The following is a 22188-nucleotide window of genomic DNA, read 5'->3' as shown; positions in this document are numbered from 1 at the left end:
TCAAATTGTCAGAAACTTCCTACTGACTTAATGAAAAACCACCTAACTTCCAAAGATATGTATTTTAAATTGAGTGAAAAGACATATGGGTTCAATCAGTGGGAAACCACCACGGGATCAAAACTTGCATAGAAATGCCATCAGTAGTTTGGAAAAATATCCAAGAGGCAACAGTGGATTGTTTAAAAAAAAAAAAACAGTACAGCATCATGAACACCTTGCTGGCACAGAAGACAACAGATAAACAAAACACAAACATCCATGACAAAGTAAAACAGTGATTCTGTTTTTTAAAAAAAGGTTACATGTGCCTGGGTGGCTCAGTTGGTTAAACATTCGACTCAATTTTAGCTCAGGTCATGATCTTGCAGTTCATGAGATTGAGGCCCGAGTTGGGCTCTGCACTGACAGCTCAAAGCTTGCTTGGGATTCTTCTCTATCCCTCTCTCTCTGCAACTCCCCGTCTCTCTCACTCTCTCTCACTCAAAATAAACAAATAAACTTAAAAAAAAGTTACACTGTACACAAAGGCAGTTTATTCCTTAACCAATTTTTTGCTTATATGTGCCTTTTTAAGTACACAGAAATGCAATAGGATTTCAAAATTATCTCTAAATAAGTCTAACACACCTCCTGCAATAAGTAGAAAATTACTTTTTTGGGTGATAAAAATCAGCACTATAACATAGCTTTAAGTAGCAGCATATTTTTTCTTAATGGTGTATAAAATAATGGTTCATCTTCAAGTCCTTGGTGTCTGAGTCAGTGAAACACGGCATTACAAAATTAGAATGTATCTAGCTCTATCTTTGTTTATAATTATTTCCTCAGACTAATTTTCAAGGACTGGATTTACTCAGCCAAGAACATTTTTACTATACACTGCCAGAAATATCCTATAAAATATTGCAATTCTGTAACAAATGTCCCTATTTTTTAAACCCTCACATTCATTGTACTACATCCATTTATTTTTGCTAATTTAAATTAACAAAAACAGTAACCCACAGTCATTTTAAGGGTTTTATAATTATCAACATTGAAAAATAAATTCTTAAATATCTCTTTACTAGTGATTCCTCTTCCAAATAAAGTCTATTCCTGGTATTCAGTCATGTGTCCATGTGGATACCAGAAAGATTAGAGGTGTTTTCTCTGTTTTTAATCTTAAACCTTTTAACGTGTATTACAAATACTTTTCCTACCCTATCGCTTCCTTTTCATCTGTTTTTTGGTTATTCATTACACTGATATTTTTATTTAATTGTTTCCGCCTATATTGATCTCTACAGCTCTAATGATTTAAGAGAGAAAATAATCTCCCCTCCTCAGTCAAGAAGAATTCACTTAGGTATCAAAAATTTATTGGGATAGATGATGTGAGATATGAATCTCCTTTCATATATTTCCTTTGGGGTTAATGGATCATCTAGTAGATGGTTTCAAAGACACAGGTTTTGTATACTTTTGAACAAAGTCTAGGTCTTTGTTCTCTCCCTAAAAAGGTATCTATTTCTCACTCTTACTCCATCGAACCACTGTGCAATTCAGTGTTCATGTACTGATAAAATCATTTCTCACCTCTTTTTCATTTATATCAGGAATTTTTCCTTAGAATCACAGTGGGATTTTCATTATGTCATCAAGAGTTAATATTTAGACAAATTCCTATAGTTCTCCCCAAAAATATATTCCTGAAATCAGAAGTCAGTGCATAGAAATCTTTGGGTAAAATGAAGTAATCAGGTAAAGAGATCTTGCCTATACATCAAATTTGATTTCATAAGACCTCCTGTATCTGGCCAATTCTTCAGAGTGTATAAATGATGTTAAGTGACCCCAAATTTAATCACTCCATCATAAACACCAGTCTGCTCCCCAAACACAACTGCCTCTTTCCCCCTGGGCCAAAATCTTAGTGTAGGCCTTGAACAGTCCACAAAGTCATACACTTTTCATTCTGGTTTTTTTTTTTAATGTTTATTTTTGAGAGAGAGATGACAGAGTGTGAGTCGCTGAAGGGCAGAGAGAGAAAGGGAGACGTAGAATCTGAAGCAGGCTCCAGGCTCCAAGCTGTCAGTGCAGAGCCTGATGTGGGGCTTGAACCCACGAACCATGAGATCGGGACCTGAGCCGAAGTTGGATGCTTAACTGACTGAGCCACCCAGGTGACCCTGATTCTGTTTTATTTATGGAATTATCACAGATGTACTGTACACAGCAGGTACTCAATAAGTAAGTAAATTCTAAGGAAAGGAACATTTTTATAGGAATCCCACTTCAGAGAAAAAAAAATAAGAAGAAAAGCATGAAACAATCACTATTCCTGACAAAGGTAGCATGGCCCCAGCACTGTACCTTCAATTCCTGTTTGGGTTCCACATTCTTTATCGTTGTGTAATACACATGGTGGCCATATTGGTAAGCCACCAGGTTCTGCTCCAGGTGATTCTGGGCTGGACGTACGAACATCATCCAGTTACACAGGGTCTCATCAGACAATTCAAACCATAGGTCTTCATGTAAATCTCTGTCTTTTCTGTCCCCTTTATCAAGAGAAACCTGTAACCAAAGAGAATGTAAAAAGCCACACCACAAAACAAACAAAACTTTTAATATCCATTACTGTAATGATATACAAAACGCTGCTCCTTAAATTAACCATGTATCCTGATTCTTCTTTTTGTATCCAGAAAGACACAGGAACTGTGTCTTGCCAAATGTAAAAGGAAAAGGACATTTTCTGAGAATTAACTGGCAAAATATTAAAGTTAACAATCTCGTTGTATAGCTTAAGTTGATGCTTCATCATTAACTAACATATCAAAAAATCCTATAAATAAGCCAGGAAACGCAAGCAAAATACTCTCTAGTTCCTTATGAGTTACTTACTTTAGGGAATCAACTGCATTCATTTATAATGAGTAGCCTAGGGGCGCCTGGGTGGCTCAGTCAGTTAAGTGCCACCAACCGACTTCAACTCAGGTCATGATCTCATTCATGGTTTGTGGGTTTGAGCCCCGTGTCAGGCGCTGTGCTGAAGCTCAGAACCTGGAGACTGCTTTGAATTCTGTGTCTCCCTCTCTCTCTGCCTTCCCCACCCTCCCGATGTCTCCCCCCACCCCGCCCTGTTCTCTCTCTCAAAAATAGACATTAAAAAATTATAATGAGTAGCCTAGTGATACGTATTTCTCTTTACAAAGTAATATTCTTTTTTGGAGATCTTAAGCATTCACCAAAGAAAACCTCCCCATGACAACAGCTGATTTCTCAAAAAATACACCCCAAATATTCTCCCTTGCTGATGCTACCCTTTCTTGGTTCTCCAGAGTGGCTCTCCAAGAAGCAGACAGATCAAATGTAAAGAACAGAGAACAGTATCAATACACTTTAATATTAGGTGAACTGTTCGTTAACAAAAGCTTCAATAGGACAGGCCTGTTTCAGAAACTGAAAAGTAGTTTTCCTGTTTTAAGGAGAACTACGAAGTTAAATAGAACATTATGTTCTAAGTATGTTTCCTTAAAACACAGCAGATGACACGAGTCTATGTAAAGTTAATTTGAAGATGAAAACAAAAAGTTGTCAGAGCTCATACTGAAGACTAAATTGTGCCCCCACCAAATTCATTCATTAAAGTCGTAACCCTTCGTATGTGATTATATTTGTTGGAGTTATGGCTTTTACAGAGGTAACTGTTAAACAAGTTGATTAAGTCATAAGAGTGGGTCCTACCCCAATCTCACTGGTGTCCTTATAAGAAAAGGAGATTGGAGGGCACCTCGGTGGCTCAGTTGGTTGAGCGTCTGACTTTGGCTCAGGACATAATCTTGCAGTTTGTGAGTTTGGGCCCCACATTGGGCTCACTACTGTCAGTCTATTGGCACAGAGCCTGCTTTGGATCCTCTGTCACCCTCTCTCTGCCTTCCCCCACTTGCACCCTCCCAAAAATAAATATTCAAAAAGAAAGAAAGAAAGAAAAGGAGATTGGGAGACATGGAGAGACACCAGGGATGGGTGCGCAGGCAGAGTAAAGGCAGAGGGCACAGAGAGAAGGGGGCCATCTGCCAGTCAACGAGAGAGGCCTCAGAGGAAACCAACCCCACCAGCACCTGGATGTTAGCCTTCCAGTCTCCAGTGCTGTGAGAAAACAAATTTCTGTTCTTGAAGCTCCCCAGTCTGTGGTATTTGTGACAGCAGCTCTAGCAGACGACACAGCCCCTAAGAATGCCACCTCTCAGAATAATGCCTGAGGGGACGAAAACTGCAATCTCCTATTTATTGGTGAGGGAGAAAATGTTTCCCTTCCAAACAAATTAAGCAGAGAAAGAAAAATACTAGCAAACAACTGCTATGGAATTAAGTTATGAGAATCAGTAGGAAAACACGTGCCCCTTTAAAAGTTACTAAGAGCAAGAGTCAACTACAATAAAGCAGACATTACCTTCAGATGAATGTAACAGTCTTTCAGTTCAGACTCCCTGACGAGGGGTCCCTCCACAGGGCCAAACTGGGTGCGCTTGGGAATGCGCCTTTTGGAGAACACCCCTCCGAGGAACCTGTCGATGTAGAGGACCAGGGGGAGGCTCGCTCGCGCTCTAGTGAGCACAGGCCGGTTAGGGATCGGATGCAAGGGGCCGTGCTTTGGGCATACTGAAGAATGAGCGTTATTACACTCCTCACACCCTGCAAAAGAAAGAAAAGCTTAAAGTTAAATTCCTCAACATCACCTGATTTCAGGTAAAAGTTCTAACCTGAACCCCCGCCCCCGCCCCCCCCACCATCTAAGGCTGCAAGCCAAAATTCAATTAACTCCTACAAGTATACTACCCATTCAATTGTAAAATGCTAGCTTTCATAGACCATAGACCAATAAAATCCTGTCCCTGTCCTCTAAAATCAGGCAGAATTCGCTTGTGCCTGCCAAAAGTGATATATAGGCAGTGACTTATTTCTGTACTGGAGATTAAGTCACATAGTAGCCCACTAAGTTTACAAATCAATTATAACAGTCCCGAAAAGAAAAAAAAAGAGCTTATTATGATAAATGCTGCAGAATCTGATGAATCAAAAGGTAAATTTTACAGTATGTAAATTATATCTCAGTGAAGCTATTTAAAAAACCCTGACAATACCATTTTACCAGTTTCCTCAAAGGGAGTCATAGAAGTCTCATTGTCTGGGCATGTCTAACTCAACAGAAAGAGCACTGTGCAGAGTTTGAGATTTCAATGCATATTGCACAAAGATAACGCTAAGATGAACGAATTTAGCATTCCATCCTTCATTCTCTTGAATGAGAGTTAGCCCAGCCCAGACAGAGCACATCTCCAGCTCCTTCTAGGAGTGATAACTTTGCACTCAGCATCTACACTCACTCCTTCTTTCCCAGTGGTACCTATTTGTATGCTAACTGCCAGAAGTAGATGTAAATGGCCACACACAAAACCGAGAAAAGTGCCTGGACCACACAGGCATCCACACTCATGACCCTTAAGCACATTTAATTAACCAAATGTCTTTCACACACTGGCTAGGCGATGACCTGGCTTAGGAAATAGGTACTTTCCATTTCTACAATTCTCCAATAATGGAGAGTTACTTTGTATTACTATTTGTAAGATAAAGTAACTTTATGTATATTTGACTAAGGAGTTGCCTTGAAAACTTATGGATTCAAGGAAAAAGAAAACGAGGAAGTTCTCTACTGCACAGAAGGTCCCAGAAGAGATACCGCGTGTCCACAAAGTTCTGAACAGCCTAAGTAATCCAACTAAATGAGATAAGAGCTTCGCTATGTAAGCACGAAAATTGATGAAAAGATGCAATGGTTTGGTAGGTGAAAGCAGGAACCCCCCCATTCTCTCCCAAAGCAGGCAGTGCAGAGAGGCAGGAAGTGTGGTGGTTAACTGGGGTCACGCTGGAGCCAGACCACCTGAGTCTGAATCCTGACTCTCGAAACAATTAACATAACCTCCGGAAAGCTACCAATGTCATCAAAAGGCTATGGAAAGCATTAACTAACTTAGAAAATGTAAAGCACGGGTGCCTAGAATGTAACAGGCATGTTTAAAAAGTTACTATGAAGAGAGATAAGACAGCAAAGCAAACTTGTTGAAGCTGAAATGGCAGAAAAGTCCAGGACTGGACAAAGGTGCCCCGGTGGTGTGACAGCTCAAGGGCACGGGTCTCAGAGACTTAGGCCCCGAACCTGATCCACCACTCACCCCTGGGTGACACAGAGCAGGCTGCTTAGTTCCTGCTGACCATCAGGTCACTCATCACTAAAATCTGAACCCTCGAGAAAGCATCGACGCCCCCCTCACAGGCTGTGGCGGGGACTGAGTAAGATGCTGCACGTGGAGCAGGACGCGCAGCCTCTGCACACAGGAAGCCCTCAGCACGTGGAAACCAGGTTGCCGTGACCACACACACTCACAGGGAACGGCTCATACTTACATAAGTCATGTGGGTCAAAGGGCCGAGGTGGGTCTGGTTCCCAGTCATCCAGGTCTGTATCGTCACCATCCTCCTCCTCTTCTTCCTCAGTATCTTCATCCTCATCCTCATCCTCTTCCTCTTTGGCCTCCAGTCTACCCATAGGGTTCTGCAGAGTTGCCAAAGAGTCTGAACCATCCACACCCTCAATTGAAGGTAACACCTGGTTATGCACCGGTAATGAGGCCTGGATAAGTTTAACCATAAAGTTAGCACACATTTGCTTTTACCTGGCTGGCACCCCCCCACACACACACGTACACACACACACTACAAGGTTTTGGTGGAAGATGTTTACCACATCAGCTCCCTTCAAGTCCCTGAAGAAGAAATTATTTCCAGCTCTAGAATGTAATGAATCCGCCTCACTTTTGCTGTTAAGAAAGCTTGAGTGTGGGGCACCTGGGTGACTCAGTCGGTTAAGCGGCCAACTTCAGCTCAGGTCATGATCTCATGGTCCATGGGTTCGAGCCCCACATCGGGCTCTGTGCTGACAATTCAGAGCCAGGAGCCTGCTTCAGATTCTGTGTCTCCCTCTCTCTGCCCCTCCCCAGCTTGTGCTCTGTCTCTCTCTGTCTCAAAAATAAAATAAAACGTGGGACGCCTGGGTGGCTCAGGTGATTAAGCGTCTGACGTCGGCTCAGGTCATGATCTCACAGTTTGTGGGTTCGAGCCCCACGTCGGGCTCTGTGCTGACAGCTCGGAACCTGGAGCCTGCTTCCTATTCTGTGTCTCCCTCTCTCTCTGCCCCTCCCCTGCTCACACACACTCTCTCTCTCAGAAGTAAATAAAAAAAAAATTTTTTTTTAATTTTTAAAAAATAAAATAAAACGTTAAAAAATTAAAAAAAAAAAAAAAAGCAAGCAAGCCTGGGTGCTCCCTTCTTTGGTGTCTGCCGTGTGTCTCCAGAGACTTCAAATACGTGATAAACCTTTCCATACCCTCCTGGTGCATCTGTGATATCATGTCTCAACGTCTGAAGTCAAGTGAGTGTGTGGGGGTTCCATCCTGCCTTTTCAGGGTGGACACAACACAGTGTAGGTAATAATTTGACCAGTCTTCAACCACTTCACTTTAAAAACTAAACACATGGGGGACGCCTGGGTGGCTCAGTGGGTTAAGTGTCCAACTGTTGATTTCGGCTCAGGTCACGATCTCATGGTTCGTGAGTTCGAGCCCAGAGTAGGACTCTGCGCTGAGAGCACTGAGTCTGCTTGAAATTCTCTCTCTGTCTCTGTCTCTCTCTCTCTGCCTACCCGACTCATACTTGCTCCCTCTCTCTCAAAATAAATGAATAAACTTAAAAACCAAAAACTAAACACATAGTACAATACCCAGTTGGTAAAATTCAATGGTTAACAGCCTTCCCTCTACACACACTTCAGAGAGGCTCAGGATTTTAAGCGAAAGAGATGTTTGTTTCATGCTAAAGTTAGTCTTTTGCAAATAAGACAAGGTGTGGGTCATATGTTGGGTTATTGCTACCTTACCAAATACACTGGCAAAAACTAAATGGCACCTTAAAAAGTTCCCTACCTAAGTATGTGTCGTGGGGTTATATGCTATCCCAGATTCTTTTATCCAATTTTATTTCTGCTGCCCAATTAGCACAATGAATCATACTCAAGTCATGTCCCTTTCCTGTTCAATAAGTAAAGCAAGTGTTTTAAATGCCTACTCCTTTTTTCTTTATCTTTCCATATGTTGCTGCCCCCACCCAGACAGCTGTTTCTTCAACAATTTCCCAAACCCTATCGTGTTCTAGTTTTCCGTGAACCATGTCCAACCACCTAGTCCTCCCTGACTCTCCCCCGCTCTGATCCCCGTAGCATTTGGAGTCATGGCATCCCACTCTACATCACTCAGCCTCTGCTCCAACATTTCATCACCTCACCAGGCAGCCCACATCATTCAGAATCATTCAGTGATGGTTCTGTGGGGCCGAGTTCTCTTGGTCTCCGTGTAGCAGGCAGAGCCCACACCTGTCTCAAGTGAGACAGAATCAGTGATGATACAAGGTTTTTCAAGTACTCCAAGACCAAAACCCCGAACTGATTCAAGCATTTTCACATGACCAAATTTCCAGATCCCTCACCATCCATCCTGTGGTCTTCCCGCATTCCTCAATGGAGTCATTTTCAAATGAATATGGCTTCAGATTACATTAGCGTTGATGATGGCCATTGTTCTACTGATGACCCAATTTGAACTTGCAAATAACTAAAATCCCTGAGTCCTTTCTTCCTCCCAGAGAGTGCTATTAAACCATTTTACTCCTCCTCATGACTTAAATAGCTGATTTTTACTTAATGGGAGGGGAGGGGCAGGCAGATTTTGCATTTATCTCCAGTAATTTTGTTTTATTACTTTTTCTGTTCTTTCAGGCTGCCAAGGTCTTTTAGAATCTTGATTCTGACATCTCACACATTAGCTATATCTCATAGCTTTGTATTCAATGCCAAACACCATGTAGTTTTCAATTAGCATGCATTTTCATGTGAGTCCTTCTTGCCTTTCCAAAAGCACATTGGGGAAGTAAACCACTGGGCTGTGGAATCACACAGATTTGGATTAAAATCCTGGCCCCACTATTTAGTGAGTCAATAAGCTTCTCTGAACCTCAGTTTCTTTATCTGTCAAATGGACATAGTAATACATACCTCATCTGTTCACTGTGAATGAAACAGTATGTATATGAGGCCAGTAGTAAAGTGTCTGGCACTTAGTAACTGCTTGATATTAATAATAATCAATTATTTTCATAAGTTCTTTAAGGATCAAGATATCACATACTTCCTCTACAACCTTAAGAACAGCTGAGCATGTAGCAGGGATTCAATGAAGATTCATTTATAGATATACATTTGGCCCTTTAGGAAATGACATTAATCCCTTCAGCCATGTAAAAGAACTTTACTGTATTCACAGAAAATCCTTTTTCAGTCATGTTTTTTTTTTTTTGAAAGAGAGAGAGAATGTGTGTGCATGAGTAGGAGAGAGGGATAAATAGAGAGAGAGAACATTTAGCACGTTCCACACCACAGAGCTCGATGAAGGGCTCGATTTCCATGACCCTCAGAGCGTGACCTGAGACAAAATCAAGAGTTAGGATGCTCAACCAACTAAGCTACCCAGGTACTCCTCAGTTGCGCTTCTAAGAACTTCTTAGGGGCGCCTGGGTGGCTTAGTCAGTTAAGCGTCCGACTTTCACTTAGGTCATGATCTCGCCGTTTGTGGGTTCGAGCCCCGCGTCGGGCTCTCTGCCAGCTCAGAGCCTGGAGCCTATTTCAAAGTCTGTATCTCCCTCTCTCTCTGACCCTCCCCTGCTCACACTGTCTCTCTCTCTCTCTCTCTCCTAGAAATAAATTTAAAAAATAATAATAAAAAATTTAAAAAAGAACCTCTTAAACTCCATGAAGAAATAGTATTGTCTGTGTTTACAGAATCTGACCTGTATAGCAACTTACAATCACTGCCCAACATTTGAAGCACTTTGGCTCCAGAGAGCAGATAAAATCAGTTAATTCAAAATAGAATGAGTATGTCTAAACATGCATTCATTTGACCCAGGAGCCAGGCTCACATATGACATTCCATCTCTGGTTGAGGGCCTTTTAGAAGCTTTTGCATGAGAGAACAAAATTCTGGGAGATGCTTCAGCATCACAATAAAAATGGGATAAAATCTCCACTGAAGTGAGACCCAACAAGGAAAAGAACGGGGGACTTCTGGTAACGAGACTGCGTGTGTCCCCTCCCCCCGTGCATCCTCTCCTGATCCTGCAACCAAGCTATTCTTGCTATCTCAGAGCGCGTTTGCCTTATCACCCTTTATTCGAAGCCACTTAAATTCCATGCCAGTGTTAGTGATGAATGTTATCACACACTGAACAAACTAAAGCATATATATCCACCTCTACTCCACATAGATTCTTTATCACTTTGCAGAGCCAACCGAAACGAATGATTTCAGTAACCCACAGTTATCCCAGTGAAGCTGTGATGCCTTTTTTTCCCAACAGATGCTGCTAGAGAGACTGTGGTTGGGCAAGGTTACTGCTGGCTTCTGGCCACTGCTGAGAAAGCTGACATGAAAATAGTACCAACAACCTCCTCCTCCCCCATGCTGGAAAGCTCCTAAAAGGCTGTAGCTTGAAAAGGCTTGAAAGCTCCAGCATTAGCCTGAAGAATTGACGCTACAGCAGAGGTTGCATATAGACCAGAATCACGCGAGATACTGTCAGCGTTAGTGTTAATGATCATCACTTCAAGGTAACCACTGCGTATTTCTATGTAGCACAGACCTTAATACACAGTGGGCACGCCTTACAAATTTGCTTAATTAATAATTCAAATCCAGCTGACATTTCTGGAGAGCTAGGCACATTTTTAAATTCCTTTGAGGCCGGGTAACACTACGACACAGCTCCTAAGTGACAGACAGGGAATTCAAATTCAGGCTCTGCCCTGCTCTTTTCACTCCATCACAGTGGCACCTACGTGGTTAAGTCTGTTCAAGGAGGGCAGCAGAGGAGGTAAACATCACACACACCTTGAATACCAGAGCAACAAGGTAACCACACCCGTTCCTGAGGCACCAGCCCGGCAGTGAGAAGGCGAGCTATGTGTATGCCAAGTTCACTTACAGGAAGTGAGTAAGCAACAAAAATATGTTAATCCTGTGCACTTTATCATACACAATAAAACAAGGGACAAGGAAAAAGAATGTGTTCAACTTATGGTACACTTTCTCCTTCCCACTTAATATCACTCTCTGTAATTGTTTCTGAAATTACAGAATGCATTTCAGGATACAATGTATCCAAGAAGTGAAATAGGAAACTACATTGGACAGCAGCAAACACAACAGAATGCTTCTGGATTCCTACTGAGACCAATTATCAGCGTAGCATATTTCCTTCTCAGTGTGTGGGGAGTCACACATGTTCATTTTCAGAAACAAAGGGGAGAGCGTGCTTCTAGGTCTGGAGAGCGCCAGTGTTGTTGTTAAGGATGAGGGGATGCATATATATGAAAATGGCTTCAGATGAATTTTGCCACCAGTATAAACAACTGAAAATAGGAACATTTTTTGGTAAGGGTAGAGGGGGGAGTGGGCATCCTCTGTGTTAAACTCTCACTCTTCCTATCTAGAATTTTTCCAGGTCACAGAATAAACTGACCATCTCTAAGATATTTATTAGAGCCAGAAACAAAAACCATGCTGGTTGAAAGGAAACTAACTGCAAGAAGGAGAGGTGCTAAGCCAGTAGTTATACTGCTTTGTAATGCCGGGGCTCAGAGAGCTCTCTGACCATAAAACATGAAATGAGTAGATTGTTTCTGGAGATGAGAGAAAATGAAGGGCTCTTTGAGGTGCCAATGGCAGCAAAACTTCTAATTAAAACTATGTCTTAATATTAAAACAACAAAATGCCTTTTTGCCTATCAGATTGGCAAAATTTGAAAAGAATGCAAAATGTTCAGTGTGGCAGGTGAGTGGACATAGACATTCTCACGTATCGCTAGTGGGAATGTAAATTTTTCAGCATCTGCAAAGCAATTTAGAGAGTATCAAAATAACTTTCCCAAGTGCTCCCTTCTGCAGCACGTATACAAAATAACTCTCCCTCGCTCCCCAAAATAACTTTCCCATTTATAATAATAATTTTCAACATATCAATTAATGAGAACAGTATAATAAACTTCATGTACCCATCACCCACCTTCAACAATTATCAATTCAAGGCCAACCTTATTTCAGTTTTCTTGACACCCACTTTCCCCCTCACTAGATTATTTTGAAACAAACCTCAGATAGGATATGTTTTCACCTATAAATAAATGGTTAGTAGATATCTCAAAAAGTAAAGAACTCCTGTATTTTATGCATCATTCCTAGGTAACATCAAGTATCTAGTTGGTGTTAGAATTTCCCCAATTGTCTCACACCGCCATGTTTTTGTTTTTGTTTATTTTGAGAGAGAGAAAGAGTGGCAGAAAGAAGGAGACAGAGGAGGGAGAGAGAATCCCAAGCAGGCTCCACTCAGTGCAGAGCCCAACTCAGGGCTGGGTCCCATGATCATGAGCTGAGCTGATAACAAGACGCCATGGGGCATTTGGGTGGCTCAGTGAGTGGAGCATCCAACTTCTGCTCAGGTCGTGATCTCACAGTTCATGAGTTCAGGCCCTGTGTCAGGTTCTGTGCTGACAGCTCAGAGCCTGGAGACTACTTTGAATACTACTTCAAATACTCTCTCTCTGCCTCTCCTCTGCTTGTGCTCTGTCTCTCTCTCCCTCTCTCTCTATCTCAAAGATAAATTAAAAAAAAAAAAAAAAGAATTGGATGCCTAACCAACTGAGCCACTCAGGTACCCCTCATGCTGCTGTTTTTGAACAGTTTGTTCAAATTAGGACTCAAACAAGGTCCACATATCACATGTAACAGATATGTCTGTGAAGTCTCCTTGAATCTGTAAATTCCTGTTCCTCTTCTTTTCCTTCATGATTTAACATGTGGAAGAAACTTAGGCCATCTGTCTTATAGATCTTCCCAAAGTCAGACTTTGCTGAATGTATCCTTGTGTGTCTTTTACTTGTTCCATTTTGTCTACTGTGCTTCCTATAAGCTGAAAGTAGAATCTGGAGACCTTAATCAGATTCAGGTGTTTAGTTTTGGGGGAACATTTCATATGTTGTAAAATGCAATTGGAGGTACACAACACCAGGAGGGATATAATGAATGGTTCTCTCTTCTTAGTGATATTAACAATGTCCAGAGGGTTAGGTTGAGCCATCCATTATAAAGTGCCTCATTAGCTTTTTCCTGATGCTTTCAGTCTATTGTTGATGATCGTTGCCTAGATCCCCATTTCATTAGGAAATGAAAAATAGTGATATTCCAAGCCAATCACCCTCTCTTTATTTATTAGTTGGAATGCTCCTATAAAGAAATTTCCCTCAAGTAATTATTTACCTGAGTACATTCAGAGAGAAAGGCTGGATTCCTTTCCAACATTTACCAGTTTTTCAAGTAATGTAGTGGTTCCCAACATCGTCAAAGAGTGACCAACGAGTTATTTCCTTTACTATTTAATGACCTAACGGATTTGAAATATATTGGATGTACTTCAATCTATTGTTGATGTTTTCCTTTTTTTACAGGTCAAATGTCCCATTCTGACACTTTCCAGCTGGATTGTGAGTTCTTTCTACAGGACCCCAGAAGTTTTCATTCTTCTTCATCCAATCCTTGCATTCTGACAAGACATGACACTTGAGGCACATTTGTAGATTTCCTGCCCCAGAGCTTGAATCTGCCATTTCCCTAAGTAGCCCTCATTATTGGAAAATTGTATTAGAGACCTCATTGGCTCATTGCTACTGGATTGATGACTCTGGCTAAACCTTTCCAGTGGTCCAAACTAGAAAACATGTGTTTTAAGAGAAACCATATTATGAGTTCATGCTGATATTCTAATTCCAATTTAGGATTCTGGGTTTTTACTTTGTTTGATTTTTACATTGTATCTTTTTTCACTTTCACAAAAAATCTTGGTTCTTAAATAATTTTAATATATTTTTAAAATTTATTTCTGAGTGAGAGAGAGAGAGACAGCATGAACAGGGGAGGGTCAGAGAGAGAAGGAGATACAGAATCTGAAACAGGCTCCAGGCTCTGAGCTATCTGTCAGCACAGAGCCCAACATGGGGCTTGAACCCACAAACCATGAGATCATGNTGACATTAATCCCTTCAGCCATGTAAAAGAACTTTACTGTATTCACAGAAAATCCTTTTTCAGTCATGTTTTTTTTTTTTTGAAAGAGAGAGAGAATGTGTGTGCATGAGTAGGAGAGAGGGATAAATAGAGAGAGAGAACATTTAGCACGTTCCACACCACAGAGCTCGATGAAGGGCTCGATTTCCATGACCCTCAGAGCGTGACCTGAGACAAAATCAAGAGTTAGGATGCTCAACCAACTAAGCTACCCAGGTACTCCTCAGTTGCGCTTCTAAGAACTTCTTAGGGGCGCCTGGGTGGCTTAGTCAGTTAAGCGTCCGACTTTCACTTAGGTCATGATCTCGCCGTTTGTGGGTTCGAGCCCCGCGTCGGGCTCTCTGCCAGCTCAGAGCCTGGAGCCTATTTCAAAGTCTGTATCTCCCTCTCTCTCTGACCCTCCCCTGCTCACACTGTCTCTCTCTCTCTCTCTCTCCTAGAAATAAATTTAAAAAATAATAATAAAAAATTTAAAAAAGAACCTCTTAAACTCCATGAAGAAATAGTATTGTCTGTGTTTACAGAATCTGACCTGTATAGCAACTTACAATCACTGCCCAACATTTGAAGCACTTTGGCTCCAGAGAGCAGATAAAATCAGTTAATTCAAAATAGAATGAGTATGTCTAAACATGCATTCATTTGACCCAGGAGCCAGGCTCACATATGACATTCCATCTCTGGTTGAGGGCCTTTTAGAAGCTTTTGCATGAGAGAACAAAATTCTGGGAGATGCTTCAGCATCACAATAAAAATGGGATAAAATCTCCACTGAAGTGAGACCCAACAAGGAAAAGAACGGGGGACTTCTGGTAACGAGACTGCGTGTGTCCCCTCCCCCCGTGCATCCTCTCCTGATCCTGCAACCAAGCTATTCTTGCTATCTCAGAGCGCGTTTGCCTTATCACCCTTTATTCGAAGCCACTTAAATTCCATGCCAGTGTTAGTGATGAATGTTATCACACACTGAACAAACTAAAGCATATATATCCACCTCTACTCCACATAGATTCTTTATCACTTTGCAGAGCCAACCGAAACGAATGATTTCAGTAACCCACAGTTATCCCAGTGAAGCTGTGATGCCTTTTTTTCCCAACAGATGCTGCTAGAGAGACTGTGGTTGGGCAAGGTTACTGCTGGCTTCTGGCCACTGCTGAGAAAGCTGACATGAAAATAGTACCAACAACCTCCTCCTCCCCCATGCTGGAAAGCTCCTAAAAGGCTGTAGCTTGAAAAGGCTTGAAAGCTCCAGCATTAGCCTGAAGAATTGACGCTACAGCAGAGGTTGCATATAGACCAGAATCACGCGAGATACTGTCAGCGTTAGTGTTAATGATCATCACTTCAAGGTAACCACTGCGTATTTCTATGTAGCACAGACCTTAATACACAGTGGGCACGCCTTACAAATTTGCTTAATTAATAATTCAAATCCAGCTGACATTTCTGGAGAGCTAGGCACATTTTTAAATTCCTTTGAGGCCGGGTAACACTACGACACAGCTCCTAAGTGACAGACAGGGAATTCAAATTCAGGCTCTGCCCTGCTCTTTTCACTCCATCACAGTGGCACCTACGTGGTTAAGTCTGTTCAAGGAGGGCAGCAGAGGAGGTAAACATCACACACACCTTGAATACCAGAGCAACAAGGTAACCACACCCGTTCCTGAGGCACCAGCCCGGCAGTGAGAAGGCGAGCTATGTGTATGCCAAGTTCACTTACAGGAAGTGAGTAAGCAACAAAAATATGTTAATCCTGTGCACTTTATCATACACAATAAAACAAGGGACAAGGAAAAAGAATGTGTTCAACTTATGGTACACTTTCTCCTTCCCACTTAATATCACTCTCTGTAATTGTTTCTGAAATTACAGAATGCATTTCAGGATACAATGTATCCAAGAAGTGAAATAGGAAACTACATTGGACAGCAGCAAACACAACAGAATGCTTCTGGATTCCTACTGAGACCAATTATCAGCGTAGCATATTTCCTTCTCAGTGTGTGGGGAGTCACACATGTTCATTTTCAGAAACAAAGGGGAGAGCGTGCTTCTAGGTCTGGAGAGCGCCAGTGTTGTTGTTAAGGATGAGGGGATGCATATATATGAAAATGGCTTCAGATGAATTTTGCCACCAGTATAAACAACTGAAAATAGGAACATTTTTTGGTAAGGGTAGAGGGGGGAGTGGGCATCCTCTGTGTTAAACTCTCACTCTTCCTATCTAGAATTTTTCCAGGTCACAGAATAAACTGACCATCTCTAAGATATTTATTAGAGCCAGAAACAAAAACCATGCTGGTTGAAAGGAAACTAACTGCAAGAAGGAGAGGTGCTAAGCCAGTAGTTATACTGCTTTGTAATGCCGGGGCTCAGAGAGCTCTCTGACCATAAAACATGAAATGAGTAGATTGTTTCTGGAGATGAGAGAAAATGAAGGGCTCTTTGAGGTGCCAATGGCAGCAAAACTTCTAATTAAAACTATGTCTTAATATTAAAACAACAAAATGCCATTTTGCCTATCAGATTGGCAAAATTTGAAAAGAATGCAAAATGTTCAGTGTGGCAGGTGAGTGGACATAGACATTCTCACGTATCGCTAGTGGGAATGTAAATTTTTCAGCATCTGCAAAGCAATTTAGAGAGTATCAAAATAACTTTCCCAAGTGCTCCCTTCTGCAGCACGTATACAAAATAACTCTCCCTCGCTCCCCAAAATAACTTTCCCATTTATAATAATAATTTTCAACATATCAATTAATGAGAACAGTATAATAAACTTCATGTACCCATCACCCACCTTCAACAATTATCAATTCAAGGCCAACCTTATTTCAGTTTTCTTGACACCCACTTTCCCCCTCACTAGATTATTTTGAAACAAACCTCAGATAGGATATGTTTTCACCTATAAATAAATGGTTAGTAGATATCTCAAAAAGTAAAGAACTCCTGTATTTTATGCATCATTCCTAGGTAACATCAAGTATCTAGTTGGTGTTAGAATTTCCCCAATTGTCTCACACCGCCATGTTTTTGTTTTTGTTTATTTTGAGAGAGAGAAAGAGTGGCAGAAAGAAGGAGACAGAGGAGGGAGAGAGAATCCCAAGCAGGCTCCACTCAGTGCAGAGCCCAACTCAGGGCTGGGTCCCATGATCATGAGCTGAGCTGATAACAAGACGCCATGGGGCATTTGGGTGGCTCAGTGAGTGGAGCATCCAACTTCTGCTCAGGTCGTGATCTCACAGTTCATGAGTTCAGGCCCTGTGTCAGGTTCTGTGCTGACAGCTCAGAGCCTGGAGACTACTTTGAATACTACTTCAAATACTCTCTCTCTGCCTCTCCTCTGCTTGTGCTCTGTCTCTCTCTCCCTCTCTCTCTATCTCAAAGATAAATTAAAAAAAAAAAAAAAAGAATTGGATGCCTAACCAACTGAGCCACTCAGGTACCCCTCATGCTGCTGTTTTTGAACAGTTTGTTCAAATTAGGACTCAAACAAGGTCCACATATCACATGTAACAGATATGTCTGTGAAGTCTCCTTGAATCTGTAAATTCCTGTTCCTCTTCTTTTCCTTCATGATTTAACATGTGGAAGAAACTTAGGCCATCTGTCTTATAGATCTTCCCAAAGTCAGACTTTGCTGAATGTATCCTTGTGTGTCTTTTACTTGTTCCATTTTGTCTACTGTGCTTCCTATAAGCTGAAAGTAGAATCTGGAGACCTTAATCAGATTCAGGTGTTTAGTTTTGGGGGAACATTTCATATGTTGTAAAATGCAATTGGAGGTACACAACACCAGGAGGGATATAATGAATGGTTCTCTCTTCTTAGTGATATTAACAATGTCCAGAGGGTTAGGTTGAGCCATCCATTATAAAGTGCCTCATTAGCTTTTTCCTGATGCTTTCAGTCTATTGTTGATGATCGTTGCCTAGATCCCCATTTCATTAGGAAATGAAAAATAGTGATATTCCAAGCCAATCACCCTCTCTTTATTTATTAGTTGGAATGCTCCTATAAAGAAATTTCCCTCAAGTAATTATTTACCTGAGTACATTCAGAGAGAAAGGCTGGATTCCTTTCCAACATTTACCAGTTTTTCAAGTAATGTAGTGGTTCCCAACATCGTCAAAGAGTGACCAACGAGTTATTTCCTTTACTATTTAATGACCTAACGGATTTGAAATATATTGGATGTACTTCAATCTATTGTTGATGTTTTCCTTTTTTTACAGGTCAAATGTCCCATTCTGACACTTTCCAGCTGGATTGTGAGTTCTTTCTACAGGACCCCAGAAGTTTTCATTCTTCTTCATCCAATCCTTGCATTCTGACAAGACATGACACTTGAGGCACATTTGTAGATTTCCTGCCCCAGAGCTTGAATCTGCCATTTCCCTAAGTAGCCCTCATTATTGGAAAATTGTATTAGAGACCTCATTGGCTCATTGCTACTGGATTGATGACTCTGGCTAAACCTTTCCAGTGGTCCAAACTAGAAAACATGTGTTTTAAGAGAAACCATATTATGAGTTCATGCTGATATTCTAATTCCAATTTAGGATTCTGGGTTTTTACTTTGTTTGATTTTTACATTGTATCTTTTTTCACTTTCACAAAAAATCTTGGTTCTTAAATAATTTTAATATATTTTTAAAATTTATTTCTGAGTGAGAGAGAGAGAGACAGCATGAACAGGGGAGGGTCAGAGAGAGAAGGAGATACAGAATCTGAAACAGGCTCCAGGCTCTGAGCTATCTGTCAGCACAGAGCCCAACATGGGGCTTGAACCCACAAACCATGAGATCATGACCTAAGCCAAAGTCGGACGCTTGACCTGAGCCGAAGTCAGATGCTTAACGGACAGAGCCACCCAGGCACCCTACAGTTCTTAAATAATTTTAAATATGAATAGCTCTAGTCTCTATCATTTCTCTTTGGGAAATTTATTCCAAGGAAATAAATGGATATGACATCTATGGCAATGTTCCACATAGTAGAAAATAAGAAAATAACCTACATATAAAACAATAAACAGAGAATATAAATAATAGAATATTGGGGCACCTGGGTGGCTCAGTTGGTTAAGTGTCTGACTTTGGCTCAGGTCATGATCACATGGTTTGTGGGTTCAAGCCCCGCATCGGGTTCTGTGCTGACAGCTCAGGGCCTGGACCCTATTTCAGATTCTGTGTCTCCCTCTCTCTCTGCCCCTCCCTGACTCATGCTCTCTCTCTCAGTCTCAAAAATAAATAATAAAAAAAAAATTTAAATAATAGAATACTATACAGGGGCACCTGAGTGATTCAGTTGATTGAGCACCTGACTTTCCATGGTTCAGAGTTCAAGCCCAACATCCAGCTCACTGCTGTCAGCACAGAGCCTGCTTCAGATCCTCAGTACCCCCTCTCTCTGTCCCTCCCCAACTTGTACTCTCTCTCTCAAAAAGAAGCAAACATTAAAAAAAATACTATACAGTCAATAATGATAATGTAGCTTTTCAGGATGCTATTAAAAGAAAAAATCAAGATGAAAGCTACTTCTGTTTTCTGTTCCTTTTTGAAAAATGAGATACAAAATTACATATATCATTGTATTAGTTTCAGGTATACAACATAATGATTTGATATTTGAAAGCCATTTTAAAAGAAAAAAAATCGGGGCGCCTGGGTGGCTTAGTCGGTTAAGCGTCCGACTTTCGCTTAGGTCATGATCTCGCGGTTCGTGGGTTCGGGCCGCGGGCTCTGTGCTGATTGCCAGCTCAGAGCCTGAAGCCTGTTTCGGAGTCTGTGACTCCCTCTCTTCTCTGACCCTCCCCTGCTCACGCTGTCTCTCTCTCTCTCCTAGAAATAAATAAAACATTTAAAAAAATTTTAAAAGAAAAAAAACACTCTAGTTGAAAACAAATCAACTCCTAAATAAATATGCAGAGCCTCAAACAAAATATTAGCAAACCAAATCCAAATTCAGACATATATGAAAAGAATCAAGAGTGCAAGTCTGGTGAATTTGTAATTATCAATTAATATATAATTCACCATATTAAGAGAAAAGAGGAGAAAAAGCTTAACAGATTCAGAAAAAGCATTTGATACAAATCAACATCCATAGGGGCGCCTGGGTGGTGCAGTCTGCTCAGCATCTGACTCTTGATTTTGGCTCAGGTCATAATCTCATGGTTTGTGAGATCGGTGCCACACTGGGCATGGAGGCTTCTTGGGATTCTCTCTCCCTCTTTGCTTATCGCATGTACTCTCAAAATAATTAAATAGATATTTAAAAATATACATTTTAAAAAATCCTACATTAAACATCATTTTTAATAGGGAAAATTTTTCCTCTAAGACCAGAAAGGAAAAAAAAAAAAAAGCCTACTAGCACCACTTCTGTTCAACAGTGATTTAGAGATCCAGCCAATAGACAAAAAGGAGAACAGGAAAGAAATAAAATTAAAAGATACAAGGTTTAGGAAGTATTGGAAAGAAAGAAAAGTGTCAGTACTCACAGACAACATGACTATTTGTTAAAAAAAAAAATCCAAAATAAAAGTTAGAAAATGAAAACTTTAGGGGTACTTGGGTGGCTAAGTTGGTTAAGCATATGACTTTGGCTCAGGTCATAATCTCATGCTCTGTGAGTTCAAGCCCTGTGTAGGGCTCTACGCTGACAGCTCAGAGCCTGGAGCCTACTTCAGATTCTGTGTCTCCCTCTCTCTCTCTGTCTCTTCCCTGCTCACACTCTGTATCTGTCTCTTTCTCTCTCAAAAATAAACATTTAAAAATGATAGTTTTAGAAATTATACCACTTATAGTATCATCAAAACACACCAAATACCTCGGAATAAGTAATAAGTCCATTGAAAGATGTATAAGACTCACTATCCTGAAGCCAATTTCTTTTTGTTTTCTTTTGGGAAATATATTCCTTTTTTTGGGGGGGTCATATGGAAATTTTATTTTTTTCTTAAAAATTGTTTCTTGTCAAGTTGGTTTCCATATAACACCCAGGGCTCATCCCAACAAGTGCCCTCCTCCATGCCCATCACCCCCCCTTCCCCTCTCCCCCACCCTTATCAGCTCTTAGTTTGTTTTCAGCATTCAAGCGTCTCTCATGGTTTGCTTCCCACANAGAAGCTTTTTATCTTGATGAGGTCCCAGTAGTTCATTTTTGCTCTTGATTCCCTTGCCTTTGGGGATGTGTCAAGTAAGAAATTGTTGCAGTTGAGGTCAAGGAGGTTTTTTCCTGCTTTCTCTTCTAGGGTTTTAATGGTTTCCTGTCTCACATTCAGGTCCTGTATCCATTTTGAGTTTATTTTGTGTATGGTGTGAGCAAATGTTTCATTCTTCTGCCATGTTGCTGTCCAGTTCTCCCAGCACCTTCTGTTAAAGAGGCTGTCTTTTTTCTGATGATTGGATGCTCTTCCCCACTTTGTCAAAGATTAGTTGGCCATACAATTGTGGGTCCAATTCTGAGTTCTCTATTCTATTCCATTGGTCTATGTGTCTGTTTTTCTGCCAATACCATACTGCAGAAGACAGTATTTAACTTTTATTTTAAACTTAGGGATATACCATGTTCACAGGTTGGAAGACTCAAAATTATAAAGACATCAGTTCTTCACAAACTGATTCATAGATAACAATGAAATTCCAATGGAAATCCCGCAGGGCTTTTGTGGACACTTCCAATTTGAGTCTAACATTCATGTGGAAAAGCAAAGGGCCAAGAAACTCTTGAAGAACAAAGTGGAGAAAAGATCACACTCTAGAATATATATTGTGGTATATTCATAAAACCGAATACTAGATGGCAATAAAACAAGAAGGAAACAAAACCCCACAGTTACACCCAGCAATGTGAATCGATATCTGGGGGCATAATGCTGAACAAGAGAAGCCACAA

The 22188-nt window shown here is 40.9% G+C and overlaps 1 protein-coding gene across 1 annotated transcript in view; it reads right to left on the bottom strand.

Moving 5' to 3' along the window:
• PRDM10 (PR/SET domain 10) overlaps positions 1 to 22188 on the bottom strand; it is a 107803-nt gene that overhangs the window by 42850 nt on the left and 42765 nt on the right. Inside the window, exons 5-7 of the mRNA XM_077756537.1 lie at positions 6460 to 6685; positions 4445 to 4686; positions 2359 to 2562 (exon numbers count right to left, since the gene is read on the bottom strand). Of these exons, the coding sequence (XP_077612663.1) occupies positions 2359 to 2562; positions 4445 to 4686; positions 6460 to 6685 (672 nt within the window). The remainder of the gene's footprint in view (positions 1 to 2358; positions 2563 to 4444; positions 4687 to 6459; positions 6686 to 22188) is intronic.

Source organism: Crocuta crocuta, unplaced genomic scaffold (assembly GCF_008692635.1).
Source record: "Crocuta crocuta isolate KB4526 unplaced genomic scaffold, BGI_CrCroc_1.0 scaffold172, whole genome shotgun sequence".
NCBI classification, from domain to species: Eukaryota; Metazoa; Chordata; class Mammalia; order Carnivora; family Hyaenidae; genus Crocuta; species Crocuta crocuta.
Note: the sequence above shows the minus strand (reverse complement) of the source record. Positions and strands in the feature narration are given on the sequence as shown.